Source organism: Moschus berezovskii, chromosome 27 (assembly GCF_049115385.1).
Source record: "Moschus berezovskii isolate FMDL1 chromosome 27, NW_MosBer_1.0, whole genome shotgun sequence".
Classification (NCBI taxonomy): domain Eukaryota; kingdom Metazoa; phylum Chordata; class Mammalia; order Artiodactyla; family Moschidae; genus Moschus; species Moschus berezovskii.
Genome location: NC_142486.1, coordinates 13,201,049 through 13,227,007, shown reverse-complemented (window position 1 = coordinate 13,227,007; position 25,959 = coordinate 13,201,049). Strand labels below are relative to the sequence as shown.

Below are 25,959 nucleotides of genomic sequence, written 5' to 3'. Positions count from 1 at the left end.
AATCCACCATCCAATAATTTTGGAGCCCAAGGAAATAAAATCTGTCACTGTTTATACTTTTTCCCCTTCAATTTTCCATGAAGCAATGGGACTGGATGCCATGATCATTGTTTTTTGAATGTTGAGTTTTAAGCCAGCTTTTTCACTCTCCTCTTTCACCCTCATCAAGAGGCTTTTTAGTTCCTCTTCACTTTCTGCCATTAGAGTGGTATCACTTGCATATCTGAGGTTGTTGATATTTCTCCTGGCAATCTTGATTCCAGCTTGTGATTCATCCAGCCCAGCATTTCTCATGACTTGCTAGATTACCAGTTTATTACAAGGCTGTTAAAGGATATAAATTGATGGCCTGATGCATAGGGTGCTATATGGAACAAAGAGGCATCTACCTCATGAAGCTGGTGTGGCAGAGCATGGATGCATTCTGGTTTACTAACTGGGAGGCTCTCTGAACCCCCTCCTTTTGAATTATTATGAAGTTTCATGACATAAACATGATTGATTAAATCACTGGCCATGAGTGAGGGATTCAACATCCAGCCCTTCTCCACTCCCTGCATAGCAGGAGATAAGACTGAGAGTTCCAGCTATTTATGACTGATTCTCCTGGTGACCATCTCCATCTTTCATCTGTCTGTCAGAGATTTGCTCAGTCGTGTCCGACTCTTTGCAACCCCACAGACTGTAGCCTACCGGGCTCCTCTGTCCATGGAATTCTCCAGGCAAGAATACTGGAGTGGGTTGCCATTCCCTTCTTCAGGGGATCTTCCCGAACCAGGGATTGAACCTGGGTCTCCCACATTGCAGGCAGATTCTTTACCATCTGAGGCACCAGGGAAGAGGGTTTCCAAAAGTCACCTCAGTAACATAAACTCCGTTGTGGGTGACAGGGACTTGTTACGAATAACCAGATAGCCACTTACAGTTCAGCTGAGGACAAGAGACCAAATATGATAACAAAGAAACTCCAGTGCTCTTCTCACTTAAGAAATTCCAAGGGTCCGAGGAGCTGTGAGTCAGGAAAAGGGACAGAAGACCAAAATATATACTTATTCCTAATATCAGGCACACTTTGCCCATTCTGTAACGGAGGCTGCCCATCTGTTTATCTTGATATCCTCCCAATGCCTGGGCTTTTTCGTATTCAGTACACTCTTCCCAGGCATCACCATTCTCTCTGATGACTTTTATTTTCATCTGTATGCGAATGACTTTCAGGTCACCAGCCCATATCTGTGCTACCTCCTGCCTCTGGGGCTGTTCTGCTGGGTTGTCCCTCGGAACAGCCACAGGTCCACGTGTGACCTTTCTCTTCAAGGCTGCTCCCTCTGTTTGCGTTCAGCTGGACATAAAGCCCGGTGTTTTCCTGAGCAGCACGTGCAGCTTCAGCTTCCACACACAGGGACTCACCGTGGCCACCTCTTTCTCACACAGCTCTTGAATGATCTCTGTCGCCACAGCCCACGGGTAAGAACCGATTAAAGAAGGCAGTTCCGGTGATATCAGCAAACTTTACTTAACGCCTCATGAAGCAGACAGTCTCCATTCTGAGAACAGCACCATGGGGCAGAAGGCAGGACGCTTTTGTAAGATAAGAATAAAGAACAAGGAAGAGAAACATAGGAAATAGCAGATTGGCTGGGGTCACCAGGTCACCCTTGTTTGGGATGAGAAGGCCCAGAGTTGGGTTGGCATTTGGGAATTGGCTGACTGGACATCCTGGGTTTCTGGTCAAGAGAAGTGTTTACAGGGACATGAAAGTTACACAGGTTTTGATTTGCTAATGTGATGCCTCAGGTAGAAGTGGCTTCATCTTGGGCCTAGCAGCTTCCCCAATGGCTCATCAGTAAAGAATCCGGGAGATGCAGTCGCGGGAGATGCAGGTTCAATCCCTGGGATTGGGAAGATAAACAACCAACCAAGCTATGGGTGGACCTAGAGATTACCCTAGTAAGTGAAGTGAGTCAGACAGTGAAAGACAAATATCCTATGATGTCACTTATATGTAGAATCTTAAAAAAAAAAAGAGATACAAACAAACTTATTTACAAAATAGAAACAGACTCACAGACATTGAAAACACACTTACCGAAGGGGAGAGGGAGGGAGGGATAAATTAGGAATTTGGAATTAATAGACGCATACTGCTGCTGCTGCTGCTGCTAAGTCACTTCAGTCATGTCCGACTCTGTATGACCCCATAGACAGAAGCCCACCAGGCTCCCCCGTCCCTGGGATTCTCCAGGCAATAAACAACAAGGACGTACTGAATAGCACAGGGAATTATATTCAATATCTTATAACCTGTAATGAAAAAGGATCTGAAAAAGAACATATATACACAGACACTCACACATATATATGTGTATGTGTATGTGTGTGTATAACTACATCACTTTGCCCTACACCTGACACTAACACAACACTGTAGATCAACTATACTCGCATAGAAACAGCAGCAACAACCAAGCTCCGTGTCATGGCATACAGGTATTTATTGACTAGCCCCTCAGCCACAACTCTCACCTCATCCCCATAAACCTTCTGCTCTAAGTCCTTAGACGAACTCAACATATGGCTGTTTGATGGGCATTTCCCAGGGGTTTCCAAGCCATCCTGGGCTGCCCTTGTCACAGCCAGTTATCCCACTGAATTGAAATCGCTCGTTTGTTTGTCTTTTGAGAGCAGATCAACGTCTTGCTCATCTCTGTGTCTCCATCACAGCGTCTGGTGTGGAGCTGGCCTCCACAACTATTTGTTGAATTAGGAACTCAGTCGTCTTGCTATCAAGAAGAGCCCCATTTAAAAAATATTAGACTAAGAAAACAACATATGGAGATGTGATTCTTTTCCACGGACTGTAATGCGTTACTCATGGTCTTTGACAAATCAGTCAAAGAAAATAAGGTTACAGGAGATACAGATTATAATTATAAGGCTACATAATATAATTAACAAGGGCAACTATATTTGTGTAATTAACTCTACAGAGGCTTTACCATAATGGGAAACTCCTTAGAGCCTCAAAAACCGCAGATGTACAGGTTACATTCTTTAACCATGATCCACTAGAAAAATCAAACCTAGAAGGAAGGCAAATAGGGTTAAAAATACAAAATGAGATATAAGAAGTACTGAGAGAAATTTAAAATTGTGGTACTCTTGTGCATAGTTCCATGCTAACTATAATGAAAACCTTTCTGCTGGTTTTCTGAGAAAGGACATAATTTCAAAATTGACTCAAGAGAAATGGATTGCCCATGATGGAAAAAATACTTGTTGGCACTGTGCCCATACTGTTTCATAGTGACTTCTTTCAAACTTGTAAAAGATCTATTATGACAATATAGAAAACATGGAATTCTACTCAACTGATTTTGCTTAAATCATAGTATTCTAACATTCAACTGACCCAGAGAACCAAATAAAAGGAAAACTATAGATTTCTGGAATCTCCATTTTTCCTTCTCTTTTTACAGTCCTTGAAGTTCTTTTCACCTAATACCTGAATTTCAGCAAATTCTCAGCTGGGGAGAATTTTTCAGACACTGCAGTCCTTCGACTGGTCTTCCAGGAACTGGCTGCTCATTTTCTGAGTCTCTTTGATGTTGTCACTCTTAGTCTCTAACTGTGGCAGAGGGACCCCAAATTTCCCATCTGTGAGGTCCATCATCCTCACCATACATTTTTCCAGGCTTCTCTCAACATCCAGGCTAACAACCACATGTTCTCCTCTCAAATCTAAAGGGAGATGATGTCATGGGTCAACCCTAAGTGTATCTCGGAATTCACTTTCACAGTCAATTAAACTGTGATGCAGAAAACAAATCCACTTACACACACCCTCCCCCTTCAATTATTCTCACTCATATAAATGGCTTTGAGCTCAAGTCATTTAGGTTTCCAGCAAGTTCCAGTAACCCAATTTAATTTGTCAATTAAATTATTGAAAGCAAGGTGGCAATTGCTTTACAAAGAAATCAGGGAGAAAAAAAAACGTCTTTTTTTTTTAAAGACAATTTAAAAGACATTTTTAAAAAATGCTCAAACTTCCTTTCATTATGATCCATACTAACTTCTGAGTTACACTGCAGAAATCCCAAAGGTGTGGTGGCTGACAACCAGGGTTTATTTCCCACTCAAATTACACGCCCCTTGCGGATTAGCTCCATGCTGCGTTCATTCTGGGAGCCAGGATGAAGGAACACCCCCTATTTATGTGCTTTTGTGGCAGAAGAAAAAGAGAAACAGCAGGACACACTGACGGGTTTGAAACTTTTCCTTGGAATTCCATCACTTTCATATACAAATTTTGCTCTCATTTTATTGGCCAAAGCCTGGTGCTAATGGGCAGGGAGACATCCTCTGACAGGAAAGGGGAAGAAATCACTGGAAATAATATAATCTGTTACAGCCCACACTCTTGCTCCTAAATATTCAGTTCCCTCCCTTCAGACACAAAATGTAATCATCCCCTCCCCAAGGAAGACACTCAGAAGTCTCACCTGAGAATGACAGAAGACTCCAGATCTAGAATCTCAAGATGTACATGACGTCTCTTGATCTGGAGACATATGAACTTACAGAGACAAATTACCCACCCCCACCACCATGTATACACACGTATAATAATGGCAGAGTTGGGCTAACCACCAAGAACATTCTCATCCAGAAAACAAACAATGGAAGATAGACATCAGTCAAAGCCTCAGAGCAATTCTGAAATCCTGTTGAACAGACCTTGGGGTGAAGAATGTTACTTGATTAGATTAGACCCTAGTTCTGTTTCCTGGTGGCTCAGATGGTAAAGAGTCTGCCTGCAATGCAGGAAACCTGGGTTTGATCCCTGGGTCAAGAAGATCTCCTGGAGAAGGGAACGGCTACGCACTCCAATATTCTTCCCTGGAGAATTCCATGAACAGAGGAGCCTGGCAGGCCACAGTCCAGGGGGTCATGAAGATTCAGACACAACTGTGTGAGTCGTGTAGGAGGGTTCCCTTTTCTCCACATCCTCTCCAGCATTTATTGTTTGTAGATTTTTTGATGATGGCCATTCTGACTGGTGTGAGGTGAAAGCTTTTGCACAGCAAAGGAAACAATAAACAAGATTAAAAGACAATCCTCAGAATGGAAGAAAATAATTGTAAATGAAACAATATGACAAATGATTAATCTCCATAATATATAAGTAGCTCATACAGCTCAGTATCAGGAAAACAAAGAGCCTAATCAAAAAATGGGCAGAAGACCTAAACAGACATTTCTCCAGAAAAGACATACAGATGTCCAATAAACACACGAAAAGATGCTCCACATTACTAATTATTAGAGAAATGCAAATCAAAACTACAATGAGGTATCATCTCTGATTTATTTCACTCTGAGTTCATTTCTTTCTTATAGATGAGCAACCGGTTGCAACTAGACCCTGCTGCTGCCTCCCAAACTTTTTATCTAAATCCACAGACTCATTCAATATATATCTACCCTCTGAGTTATCACAGGCAATAATTTTACCAAATGTTTTGCTACTGCGTAACATGGGTTGTTATCTTCCCAGCCACCAATACCATTTTCTTTTTTTTTTTAATTTTGGTTGCACTGTGTCTTTGTCACTGTGTGCAGGCTTTCTCTAGTTACGGAGAGCAGGGGCTACTCTCTAGTTGTGGAATACAGGCTTAGTTGCCCCAAGGCATGTGGGATCTTCCTGGACCAGGGATCAAACTCATGTCCCCTGGATTGCAAGGTAGACTCTTAACCACTGGCTCACCAGGGAAGCCCCCAATACTGTTTTCTTATTTCCCACTGCCTGCCTGACCCGGGAATCCACACATCATATTTTAGAATTTTTGTTATGGTAGCTTCTCCTTACTAATTTCTGTATTGTTGACTCCAACCAAGTTATACCATAGCAATAAAGAAGCCCCAAACGTCTGTGGCTAATAATGACAAAGGACATTTCTTACTCACATTACTTTTCCTTTATGGGCTGTCTTCTCCACTTTATCCTCATTCTGGGACCTGTTCTTTTTAGGGCATGCTGTTCTTATCGCAGAAGGAAAAGGTCACAGACTAGAACCACATGACAGCCCTTAAGGCATCTGATCGATAATACCCTATGTGAGTTCTACTCTCATTTCACTGGCCAAAAAAGTGATAGAACCAAATCTGACAGAAATGGAGTGGAAAGGTTAATCTCCCTTGCCCGGGAAGAACATAAGTGGAAACGTTACACCTTTTTTCTCAGCTTTTCTTCATAAACATTACTTTGAACGTGCAAACGCGCATTTTTCTTGTTAGAACACGATACATAACTTAGAGCAAGATGAGAGTTGCTGGTTTCTTGGAAGGTTTAAAACTTTCTAGAGACATATGCATTGTCTGAAGTATGACACAACTCCAAAGTACGTGAGGTGTGGAGGGGTGACAGCAGATGGCTGGATGAGCAGGAAGAAGCCAAACGAGCAGGTGGCGTATTTTTCACCAGGAGTCTCGACGGAGCGGGGAATGTCGCACTCCCTGAATTCTGAGACGTTCCTGCAAGTTCACAAGTGTGCTTGGAGCTGAGTGTGGCGGAAAACTGCTCATCTGATGTCTTGAAAAGCTGGGACAAGTTTGCGTAGAGGAGGCTTGGGACTTGCTAGTCATGTCCCAGGTGGCGCTAGTGATGAAAAGCCCATCTGCCAAGGCAGGAGATGTAAGTTGTCGAAGATCGAATCGCAAGACACAGGTTGGGGAAGATCCCCTGGAGGAGGGCAGGGCAACCCACTCCAGGATTCTTGCCTGGAAAATCCCATGGACAAGGGAGCCTGGCGGGCTACAGTCCATGGAGTCACAGTCAGATACAACTGAAGCAACTACGCATCATACACAGCCATGCCCCAAGCTGAGTTCTCACCCCCGTGTGCCCAGACCTTCTCATGCCTCTCTTATCCCCACAGTTCGACATGCAGAGGATAACTCTGGAAGAGTTAAAGCACATCCTCTATCATGCCTTCCGGGACCACTTAACGATGAAGGACATTGAGAACATCATCATCAATGAGGAGGAGAGCCTGAATGAGACCTCGGGGAATTGCCAGACTGAGTTTGAGGGCGGTAAGTACCCTTTTTTTAAATCATCAGTGCTTAGTTTAAAAAGTAAGTGTTTATTTTTCATATTTATTTATTTATTTGACTGCCTGGGGTCTTGGGCTTCCCTGGTAGCTCAGATGGTAAAGAATATGCCCGCAATGTGGGAGACCTGGGTTCAATTCCTGGATTGGGAAGATCCCCTGGAGGAGGGCATGGCAACCCACTCCAGTATTCTTGCCTGGAGAATCCCATGGACAGAGGAGCTTGGTGGGCTACAGTCCATGGGGTCGCAGAGAGTCAGACATGACTGAGCGACTAAGCACATACATGGGTTCTTAGTTGCATCATGCAGGATCTTCTGTTGTGGTACACAGGCTCAGTAGTTGAGGTGCTTGGGCTTGGTTGCTCCACAGCATGTGGGAGCAACTTAAGTCCCCTGACCAGGGCTTGAACCCACATCCCCTACATTGCAAGGCAGATTCCTAACCACTGGACCACTGGGGAAGTTCCCGGTAAGTGCCTTTGCTTCTGCTCTCTGCCTGCTTTGGAAGAGGCCAATGCCTCCACATCCTCTGGATGAAAAATGTGTTTACAGACTCCTGGGGTGAAGTGGCCATGGATGGAACCCACAAATCCAGGACCAAAGCTAAAAGATCCTTTATGCAAAGATGCAGTAGGTTTCTATTGTTTCTATTTTTCCCCCAAACTGAGCATTTTGGCAAGACTTGTGTTGACCCTTCCTTCCTTTGGTGACTCTAAGGTCTGTGACTTGCTGAGAGGCTTAGTGATGTGGGTCTTTAGTTAGTGGGGGCTTCTTGGGTGGTATAAAGAGCCTGTTTGAGCTATTGGTGAACCTGGATCAAGTCCAGTGGCTATTTGTGTGACCTTGGGCAAGGGGTGTAACTTCTCTGAGTGTGTATCTTCACCTGTAAACATCAGGATAGTTACATCTACTTCACAAGATCCTTAGAAATGGATTACTTTTATGCTATGGTCTCTGAATGCACTGGCAAAAAAAAAAAAAAAGCCACACTCATGAGAAAAACTTTGATGAACCCCACCAAGTAGTTACAGAAGAAATAGGTTCTCCTAGGGCCAAAAATGAGATCATGAGAGGTCATTTCTCTTAGGTTCATGAAAGAAAAATAAAACCTACCTTATTCCCTAATCAGTAGAGAGTTCCAGGGAAGTTAAATAATTGAATCCTTCTTTCCAACTTTGAAAGTTAGAGCTGTTAAAACTCTGATGTACAGATATTTTTTTAAATTACCTTAAAACAGCATAGCAGGCTACCAGCAATTTTTAACTTAAGGTTGAGACTTTTTAAAAAGGTCTACTACTTTCTTCTATTTTTTTTTCTGAACATATTGCAACAAGCCAATATGTGCAGATGGTAAGCTGTCACAGAAAGACCAGAATGCAGTTTGGTTCCCTGGTCTTGGAGTTGCTGCATTAGAACCGGCTGAAGCCCACAACAGGCAGACAACATGGGGCTGAGTTAGTCCTGGGCACCTGTGGGCCCTGTCTGGACTGAACTGTTGCGGGAAATGGCTTATACTCCGTGATGGCAAAATTAACCGAAGCCTGGGAACTAGGCAGGAGATTGGGATAAACTTAAGAGCAGTGCATCCTTGTTAAAGGTGTTCGCATTCAAAGATTTCAAAAGTGCTGGCTTCCCAGGTGGACCCAGAAGTAAAGAACCCATCTGCCAACGCAGGAGATGAAGGCTCAATCCCTGGGTCAGGAAGATCCCCTTGGAGGAGGGCATGGCAACCCACGCCAGTATTCTTTTCTGGAGAATCCCATGGACAGAGGAGCCTCGCAGGCTACAGTGCATAGGGTTGCTATGAGTCGGACACGACTGAAGTGACTTGGCATGCATGCACACTGTGTACAGCAAACAAAACCCACTTGTGGTTCAGAAGGTGCCTTGGTCACCCTGCTTGGGACCTGGGCCATAGCATCAATGACTGCATTTGGAGTTGGAGCCACACAGACCACAGTAGGGCAGGAAGGTCACAGCCAATGCCATTTACAGCTGGGCAGGCAGGGGAAGTGGGAGGACGAACAAGGGTGAGGAGGGCAGGGATTGGATTAAAATTTCGGATAACAGCAGGCCTGGCTTCTCCGTTCCATCTGGTTCTTAGCTGATAGACTCGGTACTCAAACAGTAGAAGCATTGTGGGGTGGGTCCCAGCTGTCAGACACACTCTTGAGACGGGTAGGAAGAGTATTTCTGGGCACTGCTTTTTTCCACAAGAGCCTTTGTTTATGGATTGGTGTTTTATTCAGAGAAATGTCACAAGTCTTAGTAATTTGAGAAAGGTCAGACTGCCCTGGGAAATCATCTGAACTCTAAGCACTGTCTTTTTATTACCCAAAAGCTCATCTATTAATAAAATAAATGGCTGACTTAGGGGTTTTCTGGGTCTGCTTTAATGATTAGTACAAATAAGATTAGCCACAGTTCCCATTTAGGGGTGATTGATAAGGACCAGGAAACTGTGCTTTAAAATTCATGGTCTTATTTAATAAAAGAAATATTATTTGTAATTAGCACCTTGCTTTCTTGAGTGATCTATGTGACCTTGATTACACAATCCCTTTTATGTATTTTCACGGCAGAGAGGGTTTTTAAAGTATACGTCAGCGTTTTTGGCCCCAAACACAACCTCATGTGTTTAGTGGTAAGATTTTTCCAACCTGGGATATGATCCGTGTCACCAGTGCATTTATTTAATGCCTGCAGCTCTCCCCAGATTCAGGAAGGAGCCTCCCCAATTTTACTCTGGGCAAAGATGTCTGGAAAGAGACGGACACACGGACACAGAATTCACCCTGGTGCCCTAGGACTGAGAGTCCATTTGAGACCTGTGGTGATGTTGGCCTTCTCCCTTCCATCTTTCCCCTATGCCTGCTGCCCACAAACAGGGGCCTGTTGGCAGTTTGAGCCTCTCCCTGCTTCTGCCGCTGTCTGATAGCCTAGTTGCATGGCTTGTGCCTCCTGAATCTTCTTGGCCGTCAGCTTCTTCCTGTCTGCTCTCACCCTTGATCCAGGCTGCACGCTTGCCTGTCCAGTCACTTCACCTGTAGCCTTGCTGACATCTCAAAATCCCCCTCCAACCTGGCAGTATCCACCATCACACATCTAGGTTGGTAAACGCAGCATCTAACTCTGAAGGGACATGGTGGTTTCCTTTCTTTCTTTCGGTGATGGTCCTCTTTATTTATTTATTTTTGACGGCACTGGGTCTTTGTTGCTGCTCGAGGGCTTTCTCTAGTTGCAGCGAGTGGGGGCTACTCTCTAGTTGCAGTGCATGGGCTTCTTATTTTGATGGCCTCTCTTGTTACAGAACATGGGCTCTGGGTGGACAGGCTTCAGTACTTGCAGCTCCTGAGCTCTAGAGCACAGGCACAGTAGTTGAGGCGCATGGGCTTAGTTGCTCCGCGGCATGCGGAATCTTCCTGGACCAGGGATCAAACCCTTGTCCCCTGCATTGGCAGGTGGATTCTTAACCACTGGACCACCAGGGAAGTTCTGCGATGGAACTCTTCTCTCTCCAAATTTTATCTTCTTAGCAACCCCAAGTGACCGATGGAGAAAGGGAGCTGAGACATTCCCCCAGACTCCAGAGCCCTGCTCCCAGGCCACCTCCCCTCTTGCTGCTCCCCACCCAGGATGCTCTCTCCTCCTCCTCTTTTTAGAGCTTTGCTGAAGCCAACATATTCCCATACAGATTAGCTTGCCTGTAAAGCTGGGTGATCCATGGTGCTTGGAAATTCTGCTCTATTTGGTATCAGAGGAAGGAATCAAGGAGGAATAAAAACCTAAAGATGCAGGAAGTCTTTGCCTTAAAAAGGTGAAAGGGCACATCTGTTTCAGAGCAAAGAAGGAGGAGATAGCCAAGGAAACAGGCATTTTGCAGCAGAGTCAGAATCTGAAGAAGCCCACGTCAGATGTCTTGGAGCTCAGCAATGCTGGAGCTTCTGGAGTGTGAAGGAAGTTTGAAAATGCTGTAGTGTGAGTCCCTTAAAAATTAACAGGAGGGTTTTCAAAGGCCGTCAGCATCATTTTATGTCAGTGACTGTATTTTTTTAAAGGTCACTAGCCTTTTATTTATTTATTTAACAGTGAAAATGTGTTAGCCACTCAGTCATGTCTGACTCTTTGCAGCCATATGGACTGTAGCCCACCAGGCTCCTCTGTCCATGGGATTCTCCAGGCAAGAATACTGGAGCAGGTAGCCACTCCCTTCTCCAGAGAATTTTCCTGAACCAGGGATCAAACCCAGGTCTCTTGCATTGCAGGCAGACTCTTTCCCATCTGAGCCACCAGGAAGCCCATTTAACACTGATGGCTTTTAAAATATAGATTTGTGTGTTTATTTGGCTGTGCCAGGTCCTAGTTGAGGCATGCGGGATCTTTAGTTGTGACATGTGGGATATAGTTCCCTGACCAGGGGTCAAACCCAGGCTCCCTACATCGGGAGCCTGGGTTCTTAGCCACTGAACCACGAGAGAAGTCCCTCAATGGCTATATTTTTCACTTTTATGAATCTTGGGTCTGATACTTTCACAAAGGTGTTCAGATTCTGCTCATTAAGTTAGGAAGTATTGATTATTTCACATGAATGGAAAAATTTGAAGAAACAGGTCAGGAGTCTGAAGGGTGAGGTGCCTCTGATGGGAGAAGTTTCGGGGGGCAGTTGTCTACTTTTTAGGTTTCATTTTGCTTTAGTTTCATTTTATTTGTTGGATTTTTAGGTCAACACAGACCACACACCCACTCCACCCCACTTCATGCACACACAGCCCTTCGCACAATCCGATCTGCCTTATCTTCATGGTAGGTAGGGTTCTGCAATCATTAGGTAAGCATTACTTTTCTCATCTTCTCCCACAGAAAGGACCAGAGGAAATAGGATGAAATTCTGAGTTACATATACGGAAAGTTTTCCTGACATCTTCAAGAAGTCCTGAATTAGGGCCTCACAGCATGGGTAGATTTTCCTAGAGCCCCAGAAGAAGTCATTTACAGAAAACCCCAGGAAGAAAGAGAAGAGACTAGAAGACTCTAGAAGAACCTAACACAAAGATTCTGATGTGGACTTCCCATCATTCACACCTGGTTTAATAGGGAGAAAATCATCAACTTGAGTCAGACACTTGACAGGTGTCAATCCATGTCCTGGGTGCTTTGGGTAACAGGTCATTAACCCCACTAAGTTCAGGGGCTCCCTAGTGTTACCCAGTTGGCAGTCTCCGTGTCCCCAGTCCATTGAGGCTATTTCACTAAAAGTTGAACTTACAGGCCCACTCAACCCCTCATTTTAAAAATTCCTTTACTAAGAGTAAACTGATGGACTAATGTGTTGTCAGTATTTGTGTCCCAATTATTTGGTGAAATAAATAGGTCAGCATCTGCCAGCACAGGTCAGATATAAGACTTTGTGACCACTCACAATGCCCACTCATCCATCCCAATTGTGTGTGCTCAGTCGTGCCCAACTCTTTGTGACCCTATAGACTGCAGCCCCCCAGGCTCCTCTGTCCATGGGACTCTCCAGGTAAGAATATTGGAGTGGGTTGCTGTGCCCTACTCCAGGGGATCTTCCTGACCCAGGGATCAAACCCTTGTCTCCTGCATCTCCTGCACTGGAGGCAGATTCTTTATCCATTGAGCCACCCGGGAAACCCATTCATGCTAATAAGGGAGGTTTAAGATGATTTGCTTTGGTTGGACCACCTGTAATCACTGGCTATTTTGACTCTGGAGAAACATAAGCTTGGTGACACTAAGAGACAAATTTCACATTTTATTATTTGGTTCCAGTCACTTGACATATATGGAATTAAATGGCCTTGTGTTTGAATCATCTATTCTCTCATCACTGATGCCTTTTTCAGAGTTCTTACAATAAATCATGTTGAATTTTAAGTTCAGTAGTGTTTGCTTCCAGAATGTTTATGGCTTCATTCACATTGACCAGTCCAGGAGGATTGGAATAAGGGTTAGCTGTCTGGCGTGCCTGCCAAGTGCTGTCCATTTGTTAACACACTGGACTGACCTGTAGGCAGGTACTGAGGGATCAGTTCTGTGACCCCCAGGCAACAGATGAGGAAACTGAGGCTCAGCAAGGTGGTCATTTATCCAAAGTCAAACAGTGAGTAAGGATTTGAATCTGGGTCCACCTGACCAAACCATGCCCTGGCTCTCCACTCGTGGTCCTGGGTCATTTCCCCAAGCTTAGGCGTTTCAAAGACACTTTACAGAATGGCTCTTCACTGTCCTTACTCCTTTTCCATTTCTTCGAATGAAATCATATTAACATATCTGGAAGTAGAGTAGAAGTGCATGCAGCAGGATCTGTATGTGAGCCCTTTCAAGACACATCCCCCAAGTGTTGTCCCTAAATGGAATACCAGCTGTCAGGGTTTTGTAGACATTCTGACAACATTCACGGGAGAGGGAAATCAAGCAAAAGTCATCAACTGGGGAATAAATAGTTTCTCTGAAAGACACAGCAGACCTCTTCCATACCATTCAGCATGATGGACAAGAGAAACAACTGTCAGAGGGGTGACCCAGGCCAGGCAGCCCCAGAGGATTCCTATGCAGTCATTTGGGTTCTCTTCTCTGCCCTGTGTAGACTAGCCCTGTGATCCAGGGAACTTATTTTAAAACTCTCTGAGTTGTGCAGATATAAAGAACAGAGTTTTGGAAACAGTAGGGGAAGGAGAGGGTGGGACAATTTGAGAGAGTAGCATTGAAACACCGGAGAAGGCAATGGCAATCCACTCCAGTACTCTTGCCTGGAAAATCCCATGGACGGAGGAGCCTGGTGGGCTGCAGTCCATGGGGTCGCGAAGAGTCGGACACGACTGAGCGACTTCACTTTCATGCATTGGAGAAGGAAATGGCAATCCACTCCAGTGTTCTTGCCTGGAGAATCCCAGGGATGGGGGAGCCTGGTGGGCTGCCGTCTATGGGGTCGCACAGAGTCGGACACGACTGAAGCGACTTAGCAGCAGCAGCAGCAGTAGCATTGAAACATACATTGAAAGTGAAAGTCACTCAGTCATGTCTGACTCTTTGCGACCCCATGGACTATACAGTCCATGGAATTCTCCAGGCCAAAATTCTGGAGTGGGTAGCCTTTCCCTTCTCCAGGGGATCTTCCCAACCCAGGGATCGAACCCAGGTCTCCCGCATTGCAGGAAGATTTACCAGCTGGGCCACAAGGGAAGCCCAACATATACATTACCATTTGTGAAATAGGTAGCTGGTGGGAATTTGCTGTATGATACAGGGAACCCAAATCTGGTGTTTGGTGACAACCTAGAGGGGTGTGATGGGATGGGAGATGGGAAGGTTCAAGAGGGAGAGGCCATATGTATACCTATGGCTGATTCATTTTGATGTACGGCAGAAACGAACATAATAAAGTAATTATCCTCCAATTAAAAATAAAAATTTTTAAAAATGCCCTGCATTTAGCACAATGACACAAATAGCAGGTACTCAATAAATATTTGCTGAATGACTGAAAAAAAATTTTTTTTTTTTCATTCAATCCCATGGAAAGTTTGGACAACAATGGTGGTCACAAGTAGATTCAAATACTTCTGGGCTCCTTGAAAGGTCAGAAAGGATTTTGCAGCTGTGTCTCCTCAAGTCGTCCCTGCTGAAGTCACAGTGTCTCTGTTGGATGTCAGATGGACGTCTGGATTTGGAGACCTGGCCATGCACCTTGGGTGTCACATGCCCATCCAGCTGAAAAGGGCATGATATGTCATCCACACCATCTTCTCCCAGCTCAGCGGGGGTGATAACTTTACTAAAATAAAACCTGTTCTCCTGGGGTAGGTGTCAGAGGTTAAGGGGTAGGTGAGGTCCATGGCAGGTAGTGAGACAGCAGACAGTTTGAAAGAAAGTTAGGGCTTTGGACAAAAATAAAAGATTTTTCTTCTACTATTTGGGGACCTGTCAAAGCAAAGCTGTAGGGAGGTTTTTCTGGAGCTGTGAGAGTGAGGAGATTCTGAGATACATGACAGAGACCTGGGGAGGTCTCTACCCTGCCCATGCTCTATTTATTTTTGACAAATTGGTATGATGGTTAAGAACTCCAGCTCTGAGCTCTGGACAGGGCTTTCTTAAAATCTTGCCTCACCACATATGGTTTACATGATCAAAGCACTTAAATAAATACTAAGAGCTGAATATTTTTCATCTATGAAATGGGAATCATATCATGACCTACCTCATATGATTGTTCTGAGTATATAACACGTGAGAATTTTTTTAATTAATTTATTTTAATTGGAGGACAATTCCTTTACAATATTGTGATGGTTTTTGCCATACACCAACATGAATCAGCATAGGTAAACGTGTGTCCTCCCCATCCTGAAACCCCTTCCCACCTTCCTCCCCACCCTACCCCTCAAGGTTGTCCCAGAGCACCGGCTTTGGGTGCCCTGCTTCATGCATCGAACTTACACTGGTCATCTATTTTACATATGGTAATGTATATGTTTCAGTGCTATTCTCCACATGAAAATATTTAGCACAATGCCTAGCACATGACTCAGCTGATAAAGAATCCACCTGCAGTGTAGGAGACACAGGAGATGAGAGTTCAGTCACTGGGTCAGGAAGGTCCCCTGGAGAAGGAATACCCACTCTGGTATTCTCGCCTGGAAAATCCCTGGACAGAAGAGCCTAAGCGGGCTACAGTCCAAAGGGTCACAAGCAGACACGACTGAACATGAGCATGATTTAAAAAAACAAACAAACAAAAAGTACTCAAAACAAACAACCAAAAAAAACCTGGCCAATCCCTGGCCCCAGTTCTCTTCTTGTTTGTTTGTATTTTTCAACCTGGAGACATTGCAGAGTATGCAATGCTGGAACACCACATCTTTGAAAATGATCCAGGGACCAGATTTACAGGGTTTGAACCATATCCTCTTGATATGTAAAGTCAAGTCCTTGCCAACATTGGAGTTCCCATGAATATTGGTCAAGACTCTTTTTGCGTGTAAGTAACAAAAACTCAACCCAGACCCCCTCAAACTAAAAGACACTGGCTCACATAATAGGGGAAGTCAAAGGGATGAGCTTTGGTTGACTTGGACCCAAAGAGCTCAAGCAACATTTCTCCCTCCCCTCGTCTTGCTCTCCCTCTCTCTTTGTTCTATCTTCTCTCTTGGCATCATTCTTGGGGAGGCTGTCTCTCCCCAAGGTCAACAGGATTCTCTGTTAAGATTCAGTTCCCTTCCAAAAAGGGACTCCAATCAAATCTGCGTGGCCTGTGTGCCTACCTCTGGACTAAGCCAAGAGCTCAGGGTACTCTACTAGCCAGTCTGGTTTGTTATGGGGGAAAGGTGAGGCCCTGGATTGAGAAGTCCACCAGGTACAAAGGCACAGATCCCTAAACCAAAAGATGGATTTTGCTACATGATGGGGAAGGACAACTGGAAAGGCCACAATAACACCTGGCCACACCACGCCAAGGATCCTTGGAGGACCCGCAAAGCCAGACACAGCTGTCTGACCTCTAGAAACCCGAGAAGATTTTGTAGAGAAGAGACCAGCTCATACCCACACAATTACAGGTGGCCTGTCCTCCTCCTATGAAAGCATCAGAGGCACATCCTCCACCTCTAACTTCAGGTCTTATGTGGGTGCCTGGCCATTTCTGTTATCACTGACGTATAGAAAAATCTCTTTCACAAGCTCTTAATTAGTTCCACTCTAGGCTATGGAACTATCCAATTTCATACAATCATAAAGTGTCAGACTTGGAAGGATCACAGACCTCTAATAGCTCCCAGACCTTCTAGGTCTGGTTTATGAGTGAGAATCACCTGAGCTGGGTTATATATTGTTTTACCATTTCCTTGGGCCCCAAACTCCCTGCCAGGACTATCACTTACATAGGTCTATGTTGGGGCAATTAGTCAGAATTGTTATGATCCTGATTTGCCTTACTCGGGAGCCTGTGTCTCTGAAAATTGAAGCCAAAAAGATTTTGAACCCATTCTATCTAGGATCACCCAGCTGATCAGTGGCAAAATTGGTGTAGACTCCTGTCTCTGGGAAAAAATTCAAGAGCCAGTGCCTGGCATTTGCCCAGTGGAGCTGTGTGAATCTCTGTTAAAATAAGAAGGGGAAGGAACAGTCTATCACTAGACCTTTACACACCCAGGTCCTGTCACCGCAGCACTAATGAGCTGCACTAAGTCCTGCACAGATTCACTAATGAGCTTTTAAGAAAACAGGAAACCTCGCTTCTATCTCCTCCTGTGTCATCCTCCCCCAATGCACATTCCATCCCCATGTATTTTCTGGACTCCTATTGTGACATCTGTGTTCTATGTACTATGTAGAAAGAGATCAAAATCTACCTGGGGGACTTCCCTGGTGATCCAGTGGTTAAGAACCTACTCTCCAGTCCCAGGGACCGAGATTCAATCCCACACTAAGTCCAGGAGCGATCCCACATGCCTCAGGGTGACTAAGCCCACATGCCACAACTACTGAAGCCCACGTGTCTAGAGCCCATGCTCTGCAGCAAGATAAGCCCCTACCTGCTACAATTAAGCCTACACTCTGCAACTAAGACCCAACACAGCCAAAAAACTATATATATATATATATATACACACACACACACTCAGGAGAAAGACATAGAAAAGATCACCAATAGCATGATGCCATTTTCAGTGTTCAAAAAGATCCAAGGAATAGGTTCCTTGAGAAGTTAAACACAGACTTACCATATAACCCAGCAATTTGGCTCCTAAATTTGTACCCAAGAGAACTAAAAACAGGTCCACACAAACACTTGTATCAGTACATGAACGTTCATAGCAGCATTATTTAAAATAACAACAAAAAAAATAGAAACAACACAAATGTTGGTGAATGGATAAGCAGAATGTGGCACATCCATTCAATGGAATATTATTCAGCCACAAAAAGGAATGAAGTACTCATCAGTGCTACAGGATGGATGTACCTGGAAAGGATGTTAAGTGGTAGAAGCCAGACACAAAAGGTCACATAGTGTATGGTTCAGTGTATATGAAATGCCCAGAAGAGGCAAATCCATAGAAACAGAAAGTGGATCAGCAATTGCCAGGGGCTGGGGAGGCTAGGGGATGAGGAGTGACTTCTAATGTGTTTGGTATTTCTTTTTAAAGTGATGAGAACATTCTAGAGTTAGGTGGTGGTGATGGTTTCACAACCCATGGGAGTGTACTAAATACCACTGGATTGTACACTCTAAAAGGGCGAATTTTATACCATGGATTCTACCTCAATTAAAAGTAAGTAAATATTAAGAGCTGGTACAAAGAAGAACAGTCCTGCCTGTCGTGTCCAACTCTTTGCAACCCCATGGGCTATAGCCCTCTAGCCTCCTCTGTCCATGGAATCTTCCAGGCAAGAATACTGGAGCAGGTTGCCATTTCCTTCTCCAGAGGATCTTTCTGACCCAAGGATCAAACCTGCATCTCCTGTATCTCCTGCATTGGTAGTCTCTTAACTCAGAGACAAAGAGCTTCATTATTTAACAAAATGTAAATATGAGGCACTTTGAGAGCAGGATGATGTCAGGAGACGCCTCATGGAAAAGTTAAGTTGGGGTTAGGTCTGGAAGAAATGAGAGGGAAGGTGGGTGAGCACCATTAGCAGAGGCAAAAGTATGAACAGTACTGCAGTCTTAGAGAAGAAAGCTGCTAGGCTGAGACAGAGGTTACTGGGGGAGGGAAGGAGCCATGGTCTCAGAACAGAAGGAGACAGGAGGTCATCTGTGGTTCTACTTGTGAGCTCAAGAGCTGGACAGAACTGCTTCCCCCAGCTAGGCAGCGGGTGGGGGAGCTTGGCAGGGAGATTGCAGGGGGTGGTGACACAGAGCAAGCATGGCTCCAAGAGGGTGAGTCTGGCTGCAGCGCAGGATGCATCACTGAGGCAAGAGACCAGGGCCAAGTTCTGGGAGTGTCTGCTGCAGGCTCAGCCCAGGACTCCCAGCAGGAAACAGGCGGAAAACCAGCACCGCTTTCCTCTGGTCCTCAGAGGGTACAGGGAGGGGGCGGTGCGTTTCTCTGGCAAGTTTGGGTTGCACCTAGCTCTTACTTTTTCATGAGTTGGTTCACCTCGGAACTAATTCTTGACGTTAGCAGAACAGTTGTTATTGGCTCCTTTTACAGAGAGGGAAACTGAGGCTCAAAGAAGTTCAGCCTCTTGCCCAGGGTTCTTCCTCACTGCAGTGAGAAGTCCTGTCTCCAGCTTCCAGTGCACCCTGGGCTGACCTGTCATCTTGTTGGGGAAACCAAGCATAGACATAGAGAATAAATAAATACACCAAAGTATAGTGCAAGGCAAATATGTGATAGCCAAAGACAGGCATTCAGTTATTATCAACAAGCATAGTGATTAGTGCCACGTTAAACTGCTGACCACACCAAGTGTTTGAAGTGTATTTCCTTTTAATTAAAGTTTAAAAATTGAGACAAATGAAAGCAACATGTAGTTAACATTCTCTTTTTGGGAAGACTAAAGCATCTTCCTTGTATCTTTCTAGGCTATATTTTTCTATGGCTAAACAAATGATCAAGAGTTTGTACAGAACTTCGGAACCTGCATGTTAGAATCAGTTCAGTTCAGTTCAGTTCAGTCGCTCAATCGTGTCCGACGCTTTGTGACCCCATGAATCACAGCACGCCAGGCCTCCCTGTCCATCACCAACTCCCGGAGTTCACTCAAACTCATGTCCATCGAGTCGGTGATGCCATCCAGCCATCTCATTCTCTGTCGTCCCCTTCTCCTCCCGCCCCCAACCTTTCCCAGCATCAGAGTCTTTTCCAGTGAGTCAACTCGTCGCATGAGGTGGCCAAAGTATTGGAGTTTCAGCTTCAGTATCAGTCCTTCCAATGAACACCCAGGACTGATCTTTAGAATGGACTGGTTGGATCTCCTTGCAGTCCAAGGGACTCTCAAGAGTCTTCTCCAGCACCACAGTTCAAAAATCCCACCTTTTTCATTTGTCAAATGATCTTGGACTCTACTTCTCCGAACTTAAGAGCCCTCACCTACTGAATGAGGATGACATATCCAACTCATTAAGGACTATCACTAGCAATTCTGCCAGGACATCTATAAAGCACCTAATGTATACCTTACCCACTGATGTGCGTGTTCACTAACTAAAGAGATTTTTCAAGGTTTACAAAGGGGAATTAGAACTCACTAGGCACAGACAACATCCCAGTACCTCCCTATGTTCTTAATCCTCAACACAAGGTAGGTCTTATTAACCCCCATTTTACAGATGAGGAAACCAAGGCCCAGGGAACTTGGCTTGCCCAAGGTCACACAGCTACTGTGTGGGATAATATAATCGTGATTCAGATTTGGGTCTGGCTCAAGAAGTCATACTTTTTCACTCTGCCACACCACTTCCCTGTGAGTGACTTCCCTGATGGTCCATTGGCTAAGAATCTGCCTTGCAGTGCAGGGGACACAGGTTTGGTCCCTGGTCAGGGAACTAAGAGCTCAGAAGTGGTGGAGCCACGAAGCCCACATGCCACAACTACTGAGCCTGGATGCCACAACCAGAGAATCCATGTGCCTCAAGGAAAGATTCTATGGCATGCAATGAAGATTCTGCATACTCCAACTAAGACCTGACACAGCTAAATAAGTACGTATTTTTAAAAAGAGTAGAGCAATTATATTTTTAAAAAAAAACAAAAACTGGATGTGAAGGGAGTCTCCTTCTTGTCCAGAGTCTGAAAAACAGACTCCAATGATGAGGGGTTTCAGAGCGACCCAGGCGTGAGCTGGAGGCTCCCCTCTGCTTACAGGGCTCGGGTCTGGAATCCAGACTCATGGCCTCTGGAACCAACTATTAGGTCCCCAGACCTTCCCTCCGTTCTTATCTCTCCCCTCCCACCGCTTTGAAGGATTTTTAGATCAAAGGTGCAGCCTCTCTCCTGGGGGATAATCCTGTTGCCTGTAACCTTGTTTTCTGAGTGTCCTTCACAAAGAAGGGCTTCGGCAAAAAAATCCCTCCCTCAGCCCAGTCACACAGTTTTTCTTTCCCTTAAGCCTTCGCCAGCCCTCAGGATAGGAAGGTAGAAGTCTGCCTTCAAAAGCATTTCTGTGCTGAGGAGCAGCTCAGAATAAATTAGCTAGTCCTCAGAAAGTGTGAGATACACCACTTCCACATCCTCATCTTATTTTCTGCTTGGGTCCCTTCCTTCCCAAACGCTACCTCCCTTTTCCTTCCTGAGGGCTGCTATCTTTTCACGCTTTGCCCATTCCTGGGGGCAGGCACATCTCCACACCAAGGAAATTTTCTTCCTCCAGGTAAGAACTTATAAGATTCTGAGACCCAGGCATGATAAGCAAATGGCAGAGAACAGAGCCCAAAATACTTTCAATCACCCGAGGGAAGCAGAGGCCCAGTGGGCCCAGAAGGATTAAAGATAAGACGAGGCCTAATAGACAAAGGCAGAAATAACCAGCAGGTCGTGGGGAGGGTGACAGAAGCTGTGCTGGGGGCGCTGGGTGTCTGTGGAGTGTGACTTGCTAGAGGAACTTTCTGGTGGATGTAATTTTTAGAGGCCCCTTGACGTCTTATCTCAGGGGAAGCTAGAAACATCACACGCTACCTGCTTCTTCTCTGCTATTTCTAGGGCTTTAGATGAGCCATTGAGTGTCAAGGAGGAGAGGAACTTGAACTTTTTTTCAGTTTTTTTTTTAAAGGTATGTGGACCCTACTTTGACCATTTTCTTTTGCCATGCTTCTTTCCAGCAGAGAGTAATTTTAAGGGAAATTATATTTCTTTTCTCCACTTAATTTGGCCTAAAGAAAAACCAAGGTACAGTAGAATGTCTAGCAGAAGGACCCCTTTGCAAAATGAAAGATAATGTGAAAATGTTCTTCTGTCCTGGTCTTGGGTTTCCACAATACCCCCATCCCCATGTCCCTAAAGCTCGTACGCACGCGTGCACACACACACACTCGCACACGCACAAACACATGCAGTCCTCCTGTCCCCAGCAACTCAAACTCTTATCAGATTTTGGGGCCCCACCCAGATCTCCTGAATCAAAAACTCTGAGTGGGGGAGGGCCCAGAGATTCCCTAATCACCTGGTGCATGTTTACTAAGTCGCTTCAGTGGTGTCCAACTCTTTGCAGCCCCATGGACTGTAACCTGCCAGGCTCCTCTGTCCATGGGATTCTCCAGGCGAGAATGCAGTGGGTAGCCATACCTTCCCATGTTCAACCCAGGGATCGAACCCCAGTCTGTCTCCTGCACTGGCAGGAGGGTTCTTTACCACTAGAGTCTGGAGAGCTTATTAAAAATACACATTCCTGGAAGAAATCCCAGGATTTCTGCCTCAAGGTAGGTGGGAAACTATAAACATCACTGCAGGACCAGGAATGGACAGGGAAGGAGGTGGAGACGAAAAGAGGAAAAAGGAGGAAAAGAAATTCTGTCCTGGGAAACAATGCCTGGAGGAGAGACCTGTCCCTCTGTTTTTCAAAGCTTTTCCTTTCTTGGGACTTCCCTGGCAGTCCAGCGGTTAAGACTATGCTTCCAATGCAGAGGGTATGAGTTCTATCCCTAGTTGGGGAACTAGGATCCCATGTGCTGAGCAGCCAAGAAATAAAAAAAAGCTTCTCCTCTCTTGCTATTTCCGTTTCCCTATTTCCAGCCCACGTCCGTAACCCACGTTCCTTAATGCTTCCTTATTGAGACCAACTAACGGTTTCCTGTGGATCTTGTAAAAATGGTGACACAGGACCTCGCCCAACAAGAAGATTAAAAGAGTGCCAGCCCAGGATCCAAGGTTAGACCCTTGGGGCCACAGAATCTGGGGGCAGGGCCACCCTGCCCCTGAAAAGTCTGAGAGGAGTTTGTGCCTCCCTGCTTCATGCTGTCCACGGCACTCATGGTCCCCATGTCTCAGATTTCATCAGGCACCTGGGTAAACACAGAAGATCACTGGCCCAGCTCATGCATGCTAAGACATTTCAGTCGTGTCTGACTCTTTGAGACCCTATAGACTGTAGCCTGCCAGGCTCCTTGGTCCATGAGATTCTCCAGGCAAGAATACTGGAGTGGGTTGCCATTTCCTACTCCAGGGTATGTTCCCGACCCAAGGGTCAAACCGAGTCCCTTATGTCTCCTGCACTGGCAGACAGGTTGTTTTACCACTAGCACCACCTGGGAAGAACCCACTCCCAGAGTCGCCCATTCAGTAGATCTGTGGGATGCAGGGGTGGCCTGAGAATCTGCATTTGAATAAGCTCCTGATGATGCCATGCTGCTCACCCAGGAACCCTGCTCTCGAGACACTGACATGGATCGTATCTGCCATAAAGCCGTAAGTCGCTTAGAGTCATTTCAACCACCAGCCACCCTAGGAACAATCCTAGGGAAGGTAAGTGGCTTCCAGCCCAGCAGGAGTCTGCAGCGAAGCACTGGATCCTGGTTCTGTCTGTACCAGCTGCCTCAGACATGGGAGGCTGGCGCTCTGCAAAAAACGGGCATGGCCGGCATGAATGATGCCTTCGGTTAAACTCACTCTAAAAGGTTGCCTATTTCCTTGCTCTGAAATCGCTGTAGCTCCATTATCACGTCCAGAAGGCTGTACCTCCCTCTGAACATCACATCTGTCATGATTTTTGTTCTAGAAGTTTTGCCACCTCCTACCACCTGCCAGGACATGGGATGCCCAGTGTCCTCCCAGAGCTGACCTGGAGATGCTTTGTTGGAAGTGACCAGTCTTCATGCTCGGGGCTGGTCCCCGGGCTTTTTGAGGAAGAGGTGCCCGGTCCCCAACCCCTTCTCACTGTCATTTCTCTCTCCCCTCCCCACCCTCCCTCCCCGCCCTCTGACCCTCTGCTCCCCTCTCTCCTCTCCTCCCCGCAGTGCATTCCCAGAAGCAGAACAGACAGACCTGTGTCCGGAAGAGCCTCATCTGCGCCTTCGCCATGGCCTTCATCATAAGCGTCATGCTGATCGCGGCCAACCAGATCCTCCGGAGCGGCATGGAGTAGCCGCCTCCCCAGCAGCTGCGCTCCCGGCTCCGCGCATGTGCTTGCCCCGCGGGCAGACTCGTCCTCCACACAAGCGGATGCAGACGGTGCCAACCGTCCGGCGCAGCACCCAAGGTTGCAAAGCAACCCCGTGTCGTGGCAAACCCACTCCATCCCCTTGGCAGGCACACAAAAGGGCTGTCTTTAATGCTTTAATGGTCTTGTTTCCAAATGCAATAAATAGCCAGGAGTTTCGGACGACCGCTTCAAACGCCGGTAGGACCTCGAAAAGAGAAACTTCACGTTCATCTCGGAATTCCCATGGCCATCCAGATGGGCGGTGTGAGGGAGCAAGAGAGAGGCTGACCATGCAGTCACCACCGCGCCCCCGTCGTCCTCCCCAGGGGTCAACTGGAGACCCCCCCACCGCCACCCCCACCCTAGGGCGACCCTCAAGTCCCAAGAGGCTGACTTCTGGGTTGCTGCGGAAGTGGACGTTCCCGTCCACCCTGGCTTCCTTCCTCCACCCAGGGGAGCCCCCTCCCCGCCCAGACGCGAGGGGAAAGCCATTGAAGCGGGTGCAGCGCCCGGCGGGCTGCAGGGCGCACCCCCTCCGCCTCCGGTCCACTGCCTTTTCCACGGGACTCTCGTTGGCAGAGTTGGGGAGCTCTCGGTTTCCGTCGGCACTTGGCTTTCTGTTCCTAGAGCACATCGCGCACCAGCATTTTGGAATCTGCAGAGAGCCTGTCTCCCAGCTTTGCCGCCTGTGCTGCCGTTTAGACAACAGAGAAGCGTAGCCGTGGGCATCTCTGTAACCTAGACACACAGACAGACGTATCTATCGGGCTTCTTCAGGTGTGCCATCCATCCATCGTCCCTCATCGCTTTACTGCCGATAGAAGCCTGTCCTCCGACACACATCCCTGCCTCTTGGGGTGGGTCGTTTGGGGACGGGGAGGGGCCGCGGCTGGTGGTGAAGGAGGTGTGCGTTGCATGTCACGCCCCAGCTGTCCAGAGTGATGGAGTCTGAACACATCACCATGTGTAAGAGACCTCTGTAAGTCAGGGTCCTTGCGCCTCTCGCCTTTCTCTCATCTTCAGATTTGCTTTGTTAGTCTGTCTTTCCCAGATAGAGAGAGAAACACCGTCCCAACGGGAAAGGTGGAAGGATCCAACCATTGTATTTTATGTAACATGGTCCCGCAGTTGGATTCTGCAACTGACTCATTTTCACGAGAAAACGAAAAGATGTTCATAAGCTCAGCCGACTCCACGAGTAAAACACTTCTGTTGGGGAAGGGAAGCGAAGCCAACCCCATCTCAAGTCTCTGATTTCCGGACTTTTCCCAGTTGCCATATCCACCGCCGTCACTCACCCAAGCTCCAGTAGTCTGATTAGCCAGTAATCTTTCTAGCAGTACTTCCCTTTGTACGTTTCCAAGCTCAGGTCTCGATTTCTGTGGTGGGATTGTCTTGCTCCTCTTTCTTTCCATTGCATCCTAGAGCTTCAAGCTTTTCCTCCCTCCCTTTTCCCTTTCCATTCAGTATGGAGGTGCCAGACTCCTCTTTTGTGGCACCAAGTGGTTTTGGGAGTGCGGTGTGTGTTTTGGAATCCCTCCTCAAGCCTCCCGTCCCTTTCTGCCCTCTCCCTCCCGTCTTCTCAGACTTGGAGCATCCAAGCTGTCAGCTTGGGGTCTTCTTCCAAATTACCCCTGCAAGCACTTTGGACAACAGTCCAGGAGCAGCTCTCAAAATTTCCCCACTGCAAATATCCACAATGAGCACAAGTAGAAATCAGGTTTGAGCCATAGCATGGAGGGAGG

The 25,959-nt window shown here is 46.3% G+C and overlaps 1 protein-coding gene across 1 annotated transcript in view; it reads left to right on the top strand.

Moving 5' to 3' along the window:
• CALN1 (calneuron 1) overlaps positions 1–24,753 on the top strand; it is a 453,922-nt gene extending 429,169 nt beyond the window's left edge. The window contains exons 5-6 of the mRNA XM_088832959.1: positions 6,942–7,098; positions 24,030–24,753. Coding sequence (XP_088689085.1) covers positions 6,942–7,098; positions 24,030–24,157 — 285 coding nt within the window. The 3' untranslated portion in view covers positions 24,158–24,753. The remainder of the gene's footprint in view (positions 1–6,941; positions 7,099–24,029) is intronic.
• Positions 24,754–25,959: the final 1,206 nt, after the last annotated feature.